Source organism: Primulina eburnea, chromosome 17 (assembly GCF_022965805.1).
Source record: "Primulina eburnea isolate SZY01 chromosome 17, ASM2296580v1, whole genome shotgun sequence".
Classification (NCBI taxonomy): Eukaryota; Viridiplantae; Streptophyta; class Magnoliopsida; order Lamiales; family Gesneriaceae; genus Primulina; species Primulina eburnea.
The window spans coordinates 10630660-10648843 of record NC_133117.1 but is presented as its reverse complement, the minus strand read 5'-3'; the positions used below and the strand labels follow the sequence as shown (position 1 = coordinate 10648843).

The 18184-nt window shown below is 34.1% G+C and overlaps 1 protein-coding gene across 4 annotated transcripts; it reads right to left on the bottom strand.

Annotated features, from left to right (window-relative positions):
- Window positions 1-340: 340 nt before the first annotated feature.
- Window positions 341-10893, bottom strand: LOC140818850 (ubiquitin carboxyl-terminal hydrolase 8-like). Of its 4 annotated transcripts, none has more exons than XM_073178911.1 (13): window positions 10559-10891; window positions 10165-10434; window positions 8860-8989; window positions 7971-8030; window positions 7803-7892; window positions 7091-7447; window positions 6764-6904; window positions 6499-6669; window positions 6006-6263; window positions 4553-4701; window positions 2875-3411; window positions 2340-2613; window positions 341-916 (listed from the first exon to the last, which is right to left on the bottom strand). In XM_073178911.1, exons 1-13 carry the CDS (start codon window positions 10846-10848, stop codon window positions 809-811), a joined length of 2835 nt encoding a protein of 944 aa, XP_073035012.1. In that variant the 5' UTR covers window positions 10849-10891; the 3' UTR covers window positions 341-808. The 4 variants fall into 4 exon arrangements, with proteins under 4 accessions (XP_073035012.1, XP_073035015.1, XP_073035014.1 ...); XM_073178914.1 differs by having other exon boundaries at window positions 10118-10434; window positions 10554-10749; XM_073178913.1 differs by having other exon boundaries at window positions 10554-10749.
- Between the last annotated feature and the right edge of the window lie 7291 nt (window positions 10894-18184).

Genomic DNA, 18184 nt, shown 5'->3' with positions numbered 1-18184 from the left:
ATAATTACGAGAATTAAACATATTTTGGGAAATTTTGAAATATTGAGGAGTTAAAACAAAAATAACAAAAATTTGAGGAGATGAAAAAAGAGAAAATTGAGTATGAAGATGGAGAGTGAATACCAAGTTGCCCTATTTTTAATTTTTAAACCAAAGTTTTAAAACCATTTAATGTACAATTTGACACTCATCCTTTTTTCTACAGACCCTCAGCTGTCACTGTCGACTCTGAAGACTATTTCCACCAGTTTACTTTGATAATTATTATCTATCTATATTAAACACCAAACATGCCATTTCCACTTCACGAATCTAAAACATCTCCAACTAGTGAGAAAAGTAGAGCCCAAACAAAGTACATTTTCCATCCACATACACTGGTACATACTCCATTACATATATACAGAAAGAAGTTCTGAGCATGTCCTTCGCGTGCAAATTTTCCAAGACAATATTTGAACCTACTACAATTTGGCTTCTGTGTATTATAACAAAAAATCCTATTTACTACTATCTCAAGTATGCTCTACGAAAGCTAACCTCGCCAATGTTGTGGTGCCTCCAAACCAGATGATGTACACCCTAAAAATATAATGTCAGGGCTAGGCAACACAAACCCAATTACCAAGAAGAATCGTGCAATAGTAATAAATTTAGTTGCATATGAAACATCAAATAACCAATGATTCTTCAAGATTCAAAACCAACTTCCTGCAGAATCGAACTGAGACCTTGAGAGTAGCTTTTAGGGAGAACGGAAGTTCACTCAGCCAGCTTCATGTTTGACGTACAACACTATGCAATGACATTAGATTCTCTTGTAGAAGAGGACATAGGCGGCTTGGGTCTTTATTGCTTCGTTGGTTACAGGGTAAACATGGGTGTCGTCAAACTCATACCACCTATTATTACCATTCTGCACCAAAAATAAAATTAGGTCCAAGAATTAGTCATTACGATCCTAAATGAAATTTATAAAGTCTAAGGAGAAAAGATAATCATCTATAGCATATTGAAGATACAATACATCCATTAGCATGAAGATGCAATACATCCATTAGTAAACTGATAAAGTTTATAACCAAACACTGACACAGAAACAACTAGCATGAAACCATCAAAGACCCTCTCATAATCCACAAGGACTGGTATCTACAAATGCTCGGCAATAACAGCAGAAGTATTACTTCCAACACAAGACACATTATCTCAAATGCTATGTGATGATGCTATTAGCAAGGAAATCCCAGATCAAGAAACCACGAAATCACTCAAAGAGCTCGACTTTTGTATATAATAACCATGAAAAATAAGAGATCCAGATGCAAAACAAACATCCGTAATCTCCGAATTAAACAGTACAAGGATTGCCAGTGAGAGAAAAAAGAAGAGCACAGAGAAGATGCCTAAAGAACACAACTTTTCTGCTCAACAGAAACAAAACTTTTTGAGTGTGCAACTACATGCAACTATTTTCTCTTTTTCCCATTTAATAGGATTAAGTGAATTGTAAAATTTACACTTGAAAACGCAAATCAAACAACAAAAACTTTGACAAAACTCATTCATGATGATAACAAAGGATTCTCAAGCAGAACTGAAGTAAAAACAAATGAGGTCTGTGATTCCAAGAATTCACATTTACAGAAACATTTCTGAGAAAAATCAAAAAATTGATGTCTTAACAAGTACAGACTCAGAGAATCCTATCAAACTCATGGACATTTTACCAATATTAAGTCCAAAGATTTTCGTTTAATGCAGTAAAGGATCCATATTGCAAAATGTTTTCTATAATCCTGAGGTGTCACCCAGGCTTAACTTGAATTCCTAAAGGATAAGGACAATCATCCATGCATTCTGTACATTCAACTCCTCATTGAGTTCAAGAGTTCTATTGATAAACACATCTGTGTGCGAGCGTGAAGAGTGATATAATTTAAATTTTTACAATAAGCTATAATCTCGACACAAGTTTCCAATACTTCAATGCAATCCGATCAACTTCACTTTATAATTGACATGACATTCAATTGATGCCTTGTTCTCATTTGCAACACACTTATTGCTCAAGATCTCAATAGAGACCACATGACATTCAATTGATGCCTTGTTCTCATTTGCAACACACTTCTTATTGCTCAAGATCTCAATAGAGACCAGTAATAATGCATGACATTATACTATTTTATAACTAAACCTTTATGGTGCAATTTGAGACATCAATACGTATTCACCTGCTATGATTAAAAAAGGAGAAATAAGAAATACAATATTTTCCCAGGAACAAATGAACTGTCAATATAATGAAATGTTTCAACTAGATGTAGATTACTCACTTTAACAACTGCAGTATAATGGCCACCACCCATGCCACCATAGTGATTGCTCACAGCATATAACATGTATCGACAAGCAACCATGCCATTCTTGTCAAATACATAATTTGAGAGATCGAAGTCACTAATAGGGAAATCTACAAAAGTTTCGAGCTTGTTTTTGAAAATTCGATTAAATGAAAATCGTTTTAAATGAATAACCAGAATTTCTGGTGATCTCCATAGATCTAACTTTTTGTTGGCTTGTCTATGATCCTTGCAGTCAGGGCAGTACCTACAGCAAATTGCACATCAGCTTATTAAAACTATCTTGAGCAACACATTGGTTTATCAAAAAAAATATGGTGCAACCGTGAGGGTGATGATGAGTTAAAGTCAGTAAGTCACGACCTTTTAGCTTAAGAAATTTAAATAATATAAAAAATAAAACAGAAAATTACAAGCTATAGTACTAAGAAGTTTAACAGTATCATTAAAGTAACATTGCTAAAAAATAGCATACTACATCTATCATTAAAAATTGTATGAAATATACCACATGTCCTCAGGTCCAAGAGGCTCTTCCTTCAAGAAGGCCTCAACACATGTATACAGTGAAATAGAGTCGTGAGGCCTCTTTGACAAGAATGCTTGCTTACAGACTTCTGGCAACGCGCTTAAAGCAGCAGTATCATAGCTTTCGATCATTTTACCCGGCCACATAACGATCACTTTGATCCTGTTGCATGAATTCAGTACGGGGACTGGCATATCCATCTCTATCTTGAAGCTTCTAGAGTTAAAAGTTCCGCTATCGACATAAAACTCAAAGTCACTGCAGAAATTTAAATTGTTTTCTGATTCAACATCAGAGTTCACAACCTCATCTGAGACAGTATCACGCATCACTTTGTCTTCATGGGAACTCCTTGAAGCTTCACGGTCATTTAGAAAATCTTCGACTGACATTAAGAAGGGATTAATAAGTTTAAGGAATTCTTTATGCATCTCAGACCCTTTAGAGACATCAGACATCCTTGCCACCAGAGGAATGCCAAACTTTCTTAAATTTGAATAGGACTGAAAAATTGACCTGATAAAAGTAACATAATAGATTAATAGTCAACAAAAAGTATATACAGGAAAAATAATAATCATTTCCATCTAAAAAATTACTTCAACGCAAAGTAAGAGCTAAAAAATAAATTCCTTGAACACTATATCTCCTTTCCACATAAGGGACACCTTACACTACAGTCACATGTACTTCAAATTATATTTTATTCCTCTATGTATGTCCATTAAGTTGCTGCAGACTGAGATTGCTTAACGTTTATACTTTCAATAAAAATCGAATCTTGCAACTCCAATCAACAACCTCCGAGAATAATCGAGCAACCAACTGTCCTCATTATTACATTGCACTTTAAACTCTAAAGCACTAGATATTCCAGTACACAACCTTCAACATAGCTTCAGCACAAAATATTTTCTTTGCATATAAGAAGATTTTAGATTATTTGACAAACAAATGTTACTTATTATGATAAGGAAACTAAAAAACTGAAACGTAGGTAATTCTTGCAGAATAAAATTAGATATGGCTTCATTCATCGAAACTTATTAATTGGAAATAAAATACTATCCGACCTCACTAACTTAAGCTTGTCCGCTCTCAAGATAATCGAAGTATGTTGATACTGGGGTGTTAAGTGTGGTTTGGTTCGGGTTTATATAAAAATTCGAACCAAACTATATTTAGTTGGTTTTACAAAATTTCAAACCAAATCAAGCCATGGATTATTTATAACCAAACTAAACCATAGATTTCAATTTGGTTTAGTCTGGTTTGAATTATTAATTTTAAAGTTCTGAATTTCATAATGAATCAATGCATGGGATATTGAAATTTTGGGTTAACATTTTATTTGACTTTTAGGGTTGTGGTTATGCTTATACTTATTTGAGCAAATAAATAAACTTTTAATGTAATTGGACTGTTTACTAGGCTCACTATAGAGTAGAAACTAAAAATCAAATAAAATATTTCTATATCTAAAAAAAACCACACTAAATTAAAAATCAAACCGTAATTGATTGAAAACCGATCAAAATCATGCGGTTTGATTTGGTTTTACATTTAGGTTCAAATTGGTTCAGTTTCTGAACACCCCCGGTTGACACGAATACAAAATTTGGCATCAAGAAAATACATTAGAAGCGCAAAAACTTACTTCTCCTCTCTCTGATGTATAAACTCAACTAAAGGAGATCCATCAATTACTTTTGGCAATATATAAGCAACAAGTTGATCATGGTCTCTAATCAGCTCAATAGAATCGTTGGGATCCTCCAAGATACGAAAGATGCAATTATTGAATATCTGCATATCATCATCAAGTTAATTCTAAATGCCCATAACAACGTTAGGCTAAATACCAAGTTTCAGATGCCTTGATTTTATGTACTTAAGCTTGACATCAAAGGAATGATACTGAGAAACATGAAAACGCTGATATATATTACAGAATATAACACCACACATTATCACACCATATAATTTTCCTATACAATCTGGAACAAAACAGAAGAATAAGAAGTAATTCTGGGGAATGTAGTAACAATATGTCACATCTAAGCACACAATTAGGTGTCAATTTGCAACCTTTCAGGCTGCTACCCCTCAAAGCAAAATAGGCACTGATAAAGTGCTTAAGAAAAATTCACCAAAAATTCTCTGAAATGCTTCAAAAGAGTAATTGGAGCATCAGAACTGTTCATCTAGTTGATGTTGTCTAGTTGATGTTGTCTAAGCTAAAAGTACATCACATGCAGAAGACACTTGCCTATGCGTGTCATATCCGCATACCTTTTAGTTTCAAGATTTGGAGATTAAATCAACAAAAACTAACATTGACTGTAGTCCAACCACATTCTGAACTGAAGCAACTTCCAGCTTTTTTTGGGACATAAGAATCAGAACTGATCTTTATGTCTTAACCAGTTCTCACTTTATTCCATTTCTATATATCAATATAGGTATAAAATTCAACATTTAGCACATTGCCTTCTTTCTACTTCATTAATGTAGATAATTGGTCATGTGTATGTGTCAGCACATATACATGACAATAATAAGCATGCAGATTTTGTGTCCCCTAACATAACCAAGACTTGCTCTACAAGACAGGTAAATTGAAATTCCATGATTAACCTTCTGTCATCTGTATGCAATGATAAACCACTTATCTTAGCCCAACTCAACAAGATAATAACCTCATCCTGGCAAACAAAGGGATCAGCAAATATTTGATCCACAGACCCAGTATCCAATTCCTTTGACAATGATAATTGAAAACATATGTTATAGACCACTAATACTAGCCAAAGTTTGTATTTCGGTAATGATTAGCAGTAAGATGTAAATAAAAGTAATAATTACTAGTGTCGCATTTAGTGGAGAAATATTTCAGAGTCAAAAAATTAGATCACAACATTGTATAAAGCATACTATATTTATTGTGACTGGATGTGGTAAAGTAGTCCAATCCACAACAACAAAAGCTCTAAGAGCACCAAAAAAAATTAGTTGAAACTCAGATAATAATTAGCTAGAAGAAGAGACGACTTATATCACAGTAACGCACAGCAATTCCTAATATGAATGTTCCAAGATATGTCTCATACCTCAGCAACTAATAGCCTTTCATCATCTTTCAATGAACAAGCTGTACCAAGGGCCTCAACAAGATCCTTGAAGGTCCCATTGTTGGGAACTGTTATTGTGACTGGATGTGGAAGAGCAGTCCCGTTGGTGCTCAAGACAGTCAAGGTCATTGCCCTCACAGTTGTAGAAGGAAGTGGTAATGACAGATACATAAATGGATCAAATGTTATTGACATCTTCTTGCAAACAGGGCAAACCAATGTTGATCGATATTGACCCTAAAAATAAATAAAGCACTCAAGTGGGTGACAGGTAACATCTAATCCATAATTCCATATTCTAAGAAAGATAGTGTGAAACATCAATAATACGTAAGAGTGACTTTCTCAAGAAAGAAACCTAACAGTCGTAGCAAATGTTTCAGTATGATATAATGTAGTAATAAATACAAGATAGTTGAAAGACTACCACACATAGGCATGCAACTGTATATGATCAAAGTAAGAAGAATACTTGACATAAATCAACTATGATAGAGTCATTGCGAGATAAATGGTTTGCCCAGTATTCATTTGCAACTTCTTCAATCGGACGGCCATCATCATCTTTTGCCTGTATGTAAGGTTTGTTTTTCACGCGGTTCAAATCTTCATGTAGGCCATCCAATAAGAAGGCAAGAAACTCCTGCGATATAAAACTTACCAAGGCTGTAAACAAGATTTTCTATCCAGCAATACAGTTATCAAACTACTACTTGAAGCCCTTAAATTCTCCTTACTTGGGCATCATGTTGATTATAACCACTAAACTGAGGAGCAAAGCTAGAGAGAGTTGATTTGAACATCCTTGGAGCAACAGGTGTTGAACCTGGAGCCCACAACTTTCTTAGTAAGTCCCCAAATGCAATAGCAAGCTTTCCCTGGAAAATATAATCACAAGTTCAGAGAGAGATAGTAAGGTTGAAGACTGAAGAGAGAGAGCTTTCCCTGCATGTTTTAGGCATGCACCCAAACAGAGGTTACAAAGCGACAATGGTTGTAACTATCCACACTCCAATGTGTGCACATAAAAAGAGACAAATATCCATGCGGAATAAAGTACATACACTCAGGCCCAACGGATTTTCAAAGTTCAGATCTCTCCTAAAGTCTCCAAGAAAATAATCAACTAGCTTAGATGTATGCACTAAGCACTGGATTGCACTGTTCATAAAACAAGTATTTCCAAGATTGCACAATCCAGTCAAGCCCAAAGCACAGGTGCCACCAAAGCCACTATGAAATGAAATGGATGGCTTCACAGTGGGATACGAGTTCGCTTTATCTACAGAGCCATTCATCTGAACTGGAGCATATGAATAAGGTTCAACAATCATGGACTGTTCCACAACCATTTCCTCTTTTATTGTTTCTCCGTCCTTGATTGCACAAGACAATCCATAGATTTGCAATTCCATGAGAATCTACAAAAAACAAATTCAAACACAAAATAAATTTAATTAGTTTAGAGGAATATCATATTTTATCAAGTTTGAAAAACTATATATAAAGTTAATGTTAAAATAATTTTTTTTTTCTCCATAGCACAAATCCCATGAAATCTCTTCAATTTTGTAAGGATTTCATTTACTTGAACCAAATCCCATCAAATCCCATCAAATCTCATCAAATATCAATTCCGTATTGAAATCTCATCATTCCAAACCCTCTAAACGGTATTTCTAATTTCAAATCCCATTTTTTGCTTCATACCAAACACAATGTAAGGATTTAGCATGTGATTTTGTACTTCGATATTAGTAAGAAAAATTTCATTACCTCGTTCTTTGATTGACTGGACTCCATGAATAAGTTTTCGTCATTCCAAAATAAATGGTTTGTCTGTCCTGAGAAGTCCCAGACTCGCAACTGTCAATGCAAGTGTGCCATCAACCTTCAAACGAACCAAATTATAATGAAATGCTAATCATTGAAACATCTGCTCACCAAGTCAGACTTGGAACAAAATATATTGTACGCCCTGTTAAATGATCCGACTTTATTGTCCTTCAAAACACAAACAAAGTTTGTCAGATAGAAGAAACAGAATTTGGATAAAGCAATCAGTCACATATATCCAAAAAATCAAAGCTCCTCATTCTCAATATTAATGGGATGCCTTAGGGCTTCATGACGACAAAACAAATCAGAAACACTTTATAACATGCCATTTAAGAAAAATTGCATGCAGCTAACGAAACTCTCAATGAATGCAAATATTGATCCAGTATGTTCTCTAAGTGATTTTCAGAACACAATCAAAGTTGCAAATAATTTGCGACAAAAATAAGCATGTCATAAGCTCCCCCACAATTGAAAGTGTCGTTCACAGTTGACACGTTTTTTTCAATTTAAATATTTAAAAAAGGTAGCTCATCGTATATTATCATCTTTAAATTTGCTATAATTATTTATTTGGAATAAACGTCTAATAAGGCTTCTATCGGCCATAATAATCATTAATCAGCAAACATAAATAAATGGGATATTAACCAAAGAATGAATGTGGAACCTTAGCAATATTTTTTGGAAGTAGCATAAGGATAAAGGATTGCCGAGTATTGATTGCTACAAGTAAAGCATACTCTCTAGTCTCTACATCAATAATTTGCAGGTCTATGGCAACATGAAGTCATGGTCATGAGACATGAATGTCTAGCAAAAGATTGTATCAATCAAAAGACTGTTGCACATTAAATTATGAAAGACTGTTGCACATTAAATTATGAAACAAAACTCAATGTTACACGGCATAGATACATAAGAGACAATCGACAAGCTTCACATGATGGAATGGTTAAACAATAAAGTAAAGGGATACAATATCTTAGTTAACCTTTTGATTAATCTTTACAACCAACAGATTAGTGCCCAAAGCATGCAAAAGTCTTATCTGTATAGAAAACCAGTCGTGCTCGCTATTTTCTCCACGCAATAAGTTTTCGACATACTTCACATCAAAGTGCCTACAGGAAAAAAAAAACAAAATAATTCAATGGTTAAAACTAAGGGCCTATGTTCATGAGCATCCACAACTGCAAAAGAGACACTTCAAGGTCGACTTCATAACATGATGAAGTGCCTCAATAAATGTCATAGTTCTCATAGATCTGCATTTAAGTATATGATATTTCAGATACCCATACATAACGCAGAAAATGAAATAACAGACATGTCCCATGATAATTAGTGGAAATCATTTGGCAGGGACCATTTACTGTCAAGTCTTAGCTACTGGTAGCTGGAATCAATTGTGCGGAAGAACCAATATGAAACCAGGAACTAAATTTAATTTTAAAAAACCTCATTTCAATGGATAATTTCGTTTCCAAACTTATTTTTATAAAGTTTCTAGTTAAATGCAAAACCGCTGCAAAAAGATATCGTTTAATTATTTTCCAGAAGAAGCAGAAAAATACAGAACTCAAAAGAAAAACCAACCCCACTAACTGAATTATTTATTCAATGCCACCACTTCTCTGTATCTATCCAACTTGAAGGGATATCCAGAAACACTATCTTTCCTTATTTAATGTCACCACTTCTCCATGTGTATCCAAATAGAAGCAAGCATCAGCAAAACTATTGTCCTAGATATTTGGATCCTAATCCAACCTATTATTAGGCAGTATGATTGAAACAAATCTTAAATGATCTTGAGAACATAAAGAGATGATACTAAATGAAAATATAATAAATTTTCAAAAACTAGGTTTAATTCAACAGACTATTGTTTTACAATTCAGATTGTTGTTGCACTCATGTCCCATCCTGAGTCGGCCGGTGGCAGCTCAAGCTGCCATCAACAGAAATGAGAAAACCCACCAAAACCATGCATATTCCCACAGTTAACAAGAAGAGAGACATATTTTTTTTCTTAGTAGAATAAGGAAGAATCATTGCATAAATAAGGAACTTTCGATTTCAAAAAATCATTAGTCAGATAGGTCACTATAACACAATCAGCACTCCTCCTTTCTTATACTTGAGGGGATAAGAGCATTAGCAGCAAGACTCCCGCAAGGTAGCAAAAGGAGCAAAAAAGAAATTTTCACACTAGCTATTTCGTCAAATGTGCAGCTTCCAAAACTGACCATAAATAGAAATCATCCATTTTCAATAGTGAATTAGATGGCCACACCATTTAAGAGCCCTCAAAAACATCCATTCGGAGAGCATAGCAAAATCTCCATCGTTGCCAGAAATCCCATCTTCGTAGCGTATCCCAGCCTCCCCTTCTCTCCTCATATCCACAGTAATCTCGGACTCCCCAAAACCCTCCATCCCCTCCTCCTGTTCATCCTCCTCCCCAGCGCCATTCAAATGTACCGTCGCATTATACAACACGCCATGCGGAATTCCGCTACTCTCCCCATCTATGCAACCGTCGCACACAGCCTCCTTCCACCAACTGCAACAGAAACTTAATTAAACCCTGGAACCTGAAAATCATAATAGAAAGAGAGAGAGAGAGAGAGAGAGAGAGAACCACAATGGAATAAAAAGCAACGGCGGGCTTTTCATAAGTACCTAACCTGAAGGAGACGAGGAACAAGGACTCGACAGAATCCAAGAATCCCTGTGATTGGTGTGAATTGTCAAAGGAGTTGGAGAAAAAGTCGTCGTCTTGTTGAGGCGAATAGGAGAAGATGATAGAATCCATGGAACGGTAGACTCTGGAGAAAAGCCGGCGGAGGAGACGGACGACGAAGCGCTCCGATTTGCGGCAGAGGCGGAAGAGTGACGGAAAATTCGAATTCAAGGGTTTGGTTATGGCCCAAACTGAGGAAATGATGCTCTGTGGTTGGGGCGGTCTACGGTTCATCTATCGATGCACAAAGTACAACGCTGAAACTGTTCTATTTTCCGCTGCCTTTTCAATTGACTGGAATTTGGAAGTCGTTTAATGATTAGCAGTTTGATTAGTGACAGTTAAATATTAACTTCAACATTTTCAAATATATTATTTATTTTTATATTTTTAAAAATCTATATAAAATTAATTACTCTTTATATAATTGTCCACTCTATATATATTTCTTATGTTTTTATGACAATGGAATTATCAGTTTTTGTTATTTTATGTACATTGGTTAACGTAATAGTCTGTATATCACATTAGTTATGTAAATCATATTGAGCAAACTACAAGTTCGATCCACAAAATGTTAATAGAAAAATCAAAATCATGACTATTAATCAAACGTTGTACACTCGACCACCGACTCAAACAGGAAACTCTAAATATATCTTGTTAATTGTATACACACGCTGTCAATTTTCCTCATTTCGAAAGGATTGTATTGGCATTCACGAAAGCAATACATAGTATTGTGGACTGTATTTTAACCACGCCATCAATATATAAACCTAAAAGAAAATTTGGTTTGAGCTTTTTTGTTAGTTTATAAGGCCTAAATAAATTGATTTTATTTCTAAATCCTAAGCTCAATTACCGACAAAAACTCCTGTGAGACGGTCTCACGGGTCAATTTTGTGAAACGGATATTCCACGAAAAAGTATTACTTTTTATGTCAAATATATTAATTTTATTATAAATATGGATAGAATTGATCTGTCTTATTGAAGGCATACTCTAATTACCCAAGCATGTTAAAATCCCTAAAATTTGGGACGCCTTTAAATGCACAATTCTTTTCTATAGTAGAAAAAAAAATCAACTACTATAAAAGACATTTAGTTTCTTCTTTTTCTTTTCATTTTTTTTTAATCGTATCTATTTTTATTATTTTTAAAAGTTAATTTAATCTTGCACAAATACATGAATGTGTTGGGCTGATAATTATGAATGAGCTAATTGTTAATTTCTATGTATTCACAGTCTTGCTTCCTAAATTATTTGCATGTCGTATAATTTACAGAAATTGCATTTCTTCATAACTATATGAAAAAATTATTTGATGTATACGCTTAATTATATTTAAAACGAAAAAATAATAATAATTAAATTTGGAACTATCAAATATAATTTTAGAAAAAACTAATTTCAACAAATCAATTATATGCAAAAGTTATTTTTAAATAGATATTAATAATCACTGCTTAAACAATTATTTTATTGTGTTCTTTACACGTAGATGAAATGTGTGCATTTTTAGTCAGCAATATTTATTCGATTCTACCTATAATTTTATGAGTAAAGAACATTTTGGTACACGAATTGTTAGGATCAAAATAGAGTTTAGATGACATGAATAAACTCTTTTAATATATTTTTCAAAACTTGAGTTGGTTTTAAGTTGTTAAAACTCTTTCTTAAACGGTTAAACTTAACTAGACTACTAAAAAAAAGTTTAAGTTGTGGAAAGGATATTGTTAGACTAGTGACATAAAAAAAATATATATTCAATGCAAGCAAGCAATCAACATAGTGGTTTGATAAACAAAGACTGAAGTAAATGTGCATTTTAAATGAGCAAGATATTATGGATGTTCGGATATTACAACTCATGTGTCACCCCTTATTCTATTTAGGAAGTAATTTACTAAAAAAACTTTGATTTATACAATCATTGTACAAACTCACTTCGACTAGGATTGATCACAGTTTCTAAGTCAAAACTCTTAGCATAATCAACACAACAAGTTCTGATTGTTTAAGAACTATTGGTTCACCAGAAGCAATAAATTTTTCAACGGTTAACTTTGAACGGCTAGTTGGTAGAGTAACACAAGTTGATCCTTGATTAATTTTTATGAACAAATAGATGTGCTAAGTGAACAGCTTGATATCATAGAAAAATAAGTGTACTCAAGATATTGTATTTTGCAAATTGTATTCATCTTGTTGTTATCAATGGTTACCTTTGAAGTTTTGAATTTGCATATTTATACCAAAAGACTTGCAACGGTCGGAAAACTTTATCAACAATCATCTGTACTATTTATCAACAAATTAGTATTGTCAAACTCTTTTCATCATACGATACATTAAATGCTCATTTAATGTTTCTTTACTTTTTATAGCTTCGGCCCTTAACTTTTGAAAATGTGGGGACCCAGACGCTAATTCATTTCTTAATCATCTTTGGGAATAATTGGATCAATTAATAAACTGGGTCTAATTTTTTTTTATACAAGTGCGGAACATATAATAATCCATCTGATATAAACATCAATAGTGTAAGTACAAGTCTTGTACGAATACATTAATGTCAAATTAAGGTTCAACAACTATATATCAAGTGTCGAAACCTATTCTACTTCTGGGTCCGGATCTCCACGCTAATCTAGATCCCTCATCCTCTTCTTGACCCTGATCATGTCCCACCTGTTTTCATGCACACATACAGACACAACAACAGCCGGATAACTCCGGTGAGAATATAATTCCCAGTATAAACAACGTATACATGCATTTCATATAAACATATATAAAAGCATAGAACAGTTAACAATAGCATGTATCATAATCTGAAAGACATGAATCGATATAAAACTGTAAATCAAACTCTTTCACTATTAATCTATGACTCGACTCTTATCTAGTCTAGGGATCCCGATTTGAATAAGAACGCAACAGTCTCCCACCTACTTTTCCCCAGCTAGATGATAGTACGTTCTTATTCCCAGACTTGGGTCTTCTATATCAAATTTCTACATTAGAAGTCACTCTACTTCTAAGCACATCGATATATACCACAAGTCCAGTGTCTTGGCGGTTCTGCCAAAGACTTGGCACATCTGCCAATGACTAGGCACATCTGCCCGTGACTCTTTCTCGATATCTATCATCTTTTCTCTGTTTTTCTATAAATCAATAAAACAAGCATATACATTCAATGAATGCAAAGGTATTAAAGCAATAACAAATAAGTATGTGGTTTTGGGAAACTCAGGTCGAATCTAACTCGAGTCGTATCTCCCGATTCAAAATTGATTTATACATTTCTTTTGCCGATCTGGCGAAGTCGAAGTCTTGAATTCGGAGCTGTCAATACTCAATCAGGCACTGACATTATTGAGGAGTACAATATCAATATACCACCCAACCAATACTGGATATAATCAGAACTGAATCTAATTCTGTTTTGATGGCATAACAGCACAATCTCGATATACCCAGCAATACAATATCAACAGATACAAATCATAACTCATAATCGATCAATAACACAATCTGATACCAATTTTGTATAATATCAATCAATTCAATTCTGAAAATCATAATAATTTCATATGGTATCCGTTCTTCGATCTGGTTGCGATTATACGATGTCTACTATCTCAAGAACACCATATATTAATTGTAATAGCCTAGCCCGGTGTACGGTACGGTTTGAGTTTCGTATGTTTATTGGGTTATCTGATTTAGATGTTAAGAGTTGTGTTTATGGGTCATAGTATGGTTGGTTATCTTTATTTTTTGGCCTTGTTGAGGATCATTGATGGTGGTTGTTTTGTAGCCGCGTTCGGTTCGATTTTAGTTGCATTAGAATTTGTCCTGGCCGAGAGGGGACCGCTGTGGGGACCCGGACGCTAATCAAGTTCTTAATCATCTTTGAGACTAATTAATCAATTATAAAACAGGGTCTAAATTTTTTTCTTTTAAAATATAAGTGCGGAAGGTAATGGCATCTAAATAATATACATATCTGTATAAAAGTACAATAATGTACAACAGTCTTTCAATTAATCTAAGGTTCAACTACTAAAGTTCTAGTAATAAAACCTATCTATATCCAAATCCGAAGTCTCCACTCTATCACGATCTCTCCTCATCTTCTGGACCCTGATCCTGGCCCACCTGTTGTCATGTACACATACAGACAAGACAACAGCCGGATAACTCCGGTGAGAATAAATCCCAGTATAAATCAACGAAACATGCAATCATATAAACAAATATAAAGCATGTAATCAGGTAACAGATATATATATCAAAATCTGAACATAAACAATCATAGACTGTCGACAATGATCATAACTCTATCATTCAGACTAGACTCGATCCTAGTCTAGGGATCCCGGTTTCCAAATGTGGTGTTCCTATATCGAATTCCGTAATAGAAGGAACTCTGATCCTATTACTCGATATAACCAAATATGGTGTTCCTATATCGAATTCCGTAATAGAAGAATTCCAATCCTATTACTCGATATAACCAACATCCGGTGTCCTGACCTAACCGTCATGGACTGGAGCTCTATCGCTAATATACCATCTTGAGACATCGTGCAATGTGCCTGTGGCGATCCGCCACTGTCAGGCACTTCCGTCCCAAGATGTCTACACTACCCTGTGACATCGTGCAATGTGCCTGTGGCGATCCCACCACTATCACGCACTTCTGTCACAAGATTACTCGTCTAATACCTGCAATCTATAACTCAAGAGAACAAGTATATCAATCAAATCAATGCAAATATCAATGCAATAAAGTAAAGTATGTGATTTAGGGAAACTCAAGTCTAAACCGACTCAAGTCGATCTCCCAATACCACATTGACTTATACCTTTCGTTTATAGTCTCGGTCTAAAGCAATCGAAGTTCTGAACTCAAGACTGGCTCTGTAAATCTGAAACGATATATCAAGAATCATAATATCAATATTTTATTCTCAATTCAACTCTGAATCTGATTAATCTGAATTAACTCAAATCAGCGGCATAACGGCACAATCTCATTATTCCCGTCAATACCATATCACCAGATATTAATTACAAATCATAACCCATATTCGATACAATTTGTAATCAGTCTATAATCCAAATCTATTCAATTTCAATTAATATAATCTGAAAAATCATAACAATTTCATAATCAATCTGTTCTTCGATCTGACTTCGATTTTACAATGTCTAGTATATCAAGAACACTATATATGAAATATATTCAATTCCATCAACATCATAATTTCAAATGATAATAAAACTCAATGAAACTTACGTCCAGTTGTAGCTCGTGTCGAGAGGAGTACGGTACCGTGTCCGGATTTAAATTCTGATAGACGGATCGTACAAAATCAAATTCTAAGCAAAATTGAAGCTTGAGAGAATTTACTCTGGAGAACTCTCGGTTCTTTCCTTGTGAATTGTGAAGGAGATTGCAATATATATACTTCAATTGCATGTGTGACAAGTGTCACTCAAGTCATAATTACACTTTAGCCCCTGAACTCTTCCCTATTTGCAATTTGGTCCTCAAAACTCTTTTTAATTCCATTTCAATCCTAATTAATTACAAAAAAATAGGTGAATTTAATTCATCATTCCAAAATTCGTAAATTAAATAATCTCGGATTAATGTGATATAATCTCGGGCCTTACATTTCTCCCCCTCTAAGATACGATTTTGTCCTCGAAATCACATGTAATCAAGTCAGATATCAACACGAAACGTATACAAGAGGTAAATCAGAAAACTTATCTCAATGAATCAATTCTGAAATTTCAATCTCATATCAGATTCTGTCTTTCAGATAGCCTCATTGACCTACTGACAATCTTACTGTGTTTTCAACAACAGAATAATCTTCATTCTGCAATATTTTTCTTTTACGGATCTCTGATTCCAATCTGGAATAAGAATTCAAGAAGTATAACATCGTAATACCCCCTTAACATAACTCTGATAAAATCAGTCTCGCAATACTGGCTGTATAACATCCGTATAAACCAATTAATAATTCCATATCAATTCAATTTTGGTATCTGCTACCAAATTAGTTAATCCATGTCCAAGATATATTCAATCTTTGGTTTCAAATACCAACAGTCATTGTCCGACGTTGGCTTCTTAAATCTGTCCATTCTGAACTGTCTTAATAATTATTGTCATACAAGAATTCATACAATGACAATAATTCATAACAACTAGTGCTAACATCCAGCACTAAAGCTGTAGTGCTATCCAGCAAAGCTGTACCAAATCTTCCAATATCTGGCTAGTACATTCTGACTGTCTGTCAATCTGTAAAACAATATAAGAGAAAGCTCATGATATACTCTATTACAAGTACCAAATCAATCAAAAGTCACAATCTGATATAATCTACTGTGGCATTCTGATCTTTCTGACCATTTTTCTGACATCGATCTGTGTCAGTTGGTCATGTTTGTACGTTATCTGGTACAAACTAATAGATATAGATTGAACAATCTGTCAATCATAATCATATCATATCATATCTGGAAAGTATTGAAGTAATCTCATTATGAAATTCATCGAATTATACTCCCCATTTCTCGTCAGAACTATACAATTTCTGTAATAAATCTTCTGATTTCTATCTTTCTGTCTTTTCTGTTAGCGAGTCAGACATATCGGTACCAATTCTGTTCGTATTTCAGTATAAATTCTGTCACAACTGACTTAATCTGTCTATATCAAAACTGTCTGTTCGAATATCATACATTCTCAGTCACAAACATGACAACTGAAGTCACTATAGCGCATTTCTGACACTATCTGTGATTTCAACTTCGAATTATTCGGCATAACAATCAGTTAATAATAAAACTAAAGAAGAAATACCTACCTGGTATTCGGCTCTGACTATCAATATCAATTCTGTTATACAATACTGAAACATTCTGATATCACAAGCTAGTCAATTTCATACAAAACACAAAATCATATATCTGTTACTCTGATCGATGCTCCATTCTGATTATCAATCAAGCTCTGAACATTCTGATCGCATTTCTGAATAGCTGTACCTCTCGAAAACAGTTCTGATACAATTGAACTATATATATTCTCAATGGTACACAACAATCTGTATCATATACGGATTCAAAACAACAGTAATATCAAATCGGATACAAAATATCAGTAACCTATCCAGATCTAGTGAGTTCAGTGAACTCATAAAACAATGATTTCTGATAAATATCTTCATGTCATTCTGATCCACTATTATATCTCATCTGTCAATCAAATATGCTTCCCAAAACAATATAAGATATCTCAAATACTGATTTAGAACAATAACAATATCCAGCAGATATAAAGCAACAGTCGAATAAAATAATCTGCCAAATCAGACACAATAATTTTTGACATTTCTGATATTTCTGATCTCCATATCTTTCAGTTACTGATCATAACCCCAACTGTGTCAAAGTCAATCTGTATACTAATTCCAGATATCCCCTACTCTGAATACAATCTGTTTCAAGCGGAATTCTGATCTG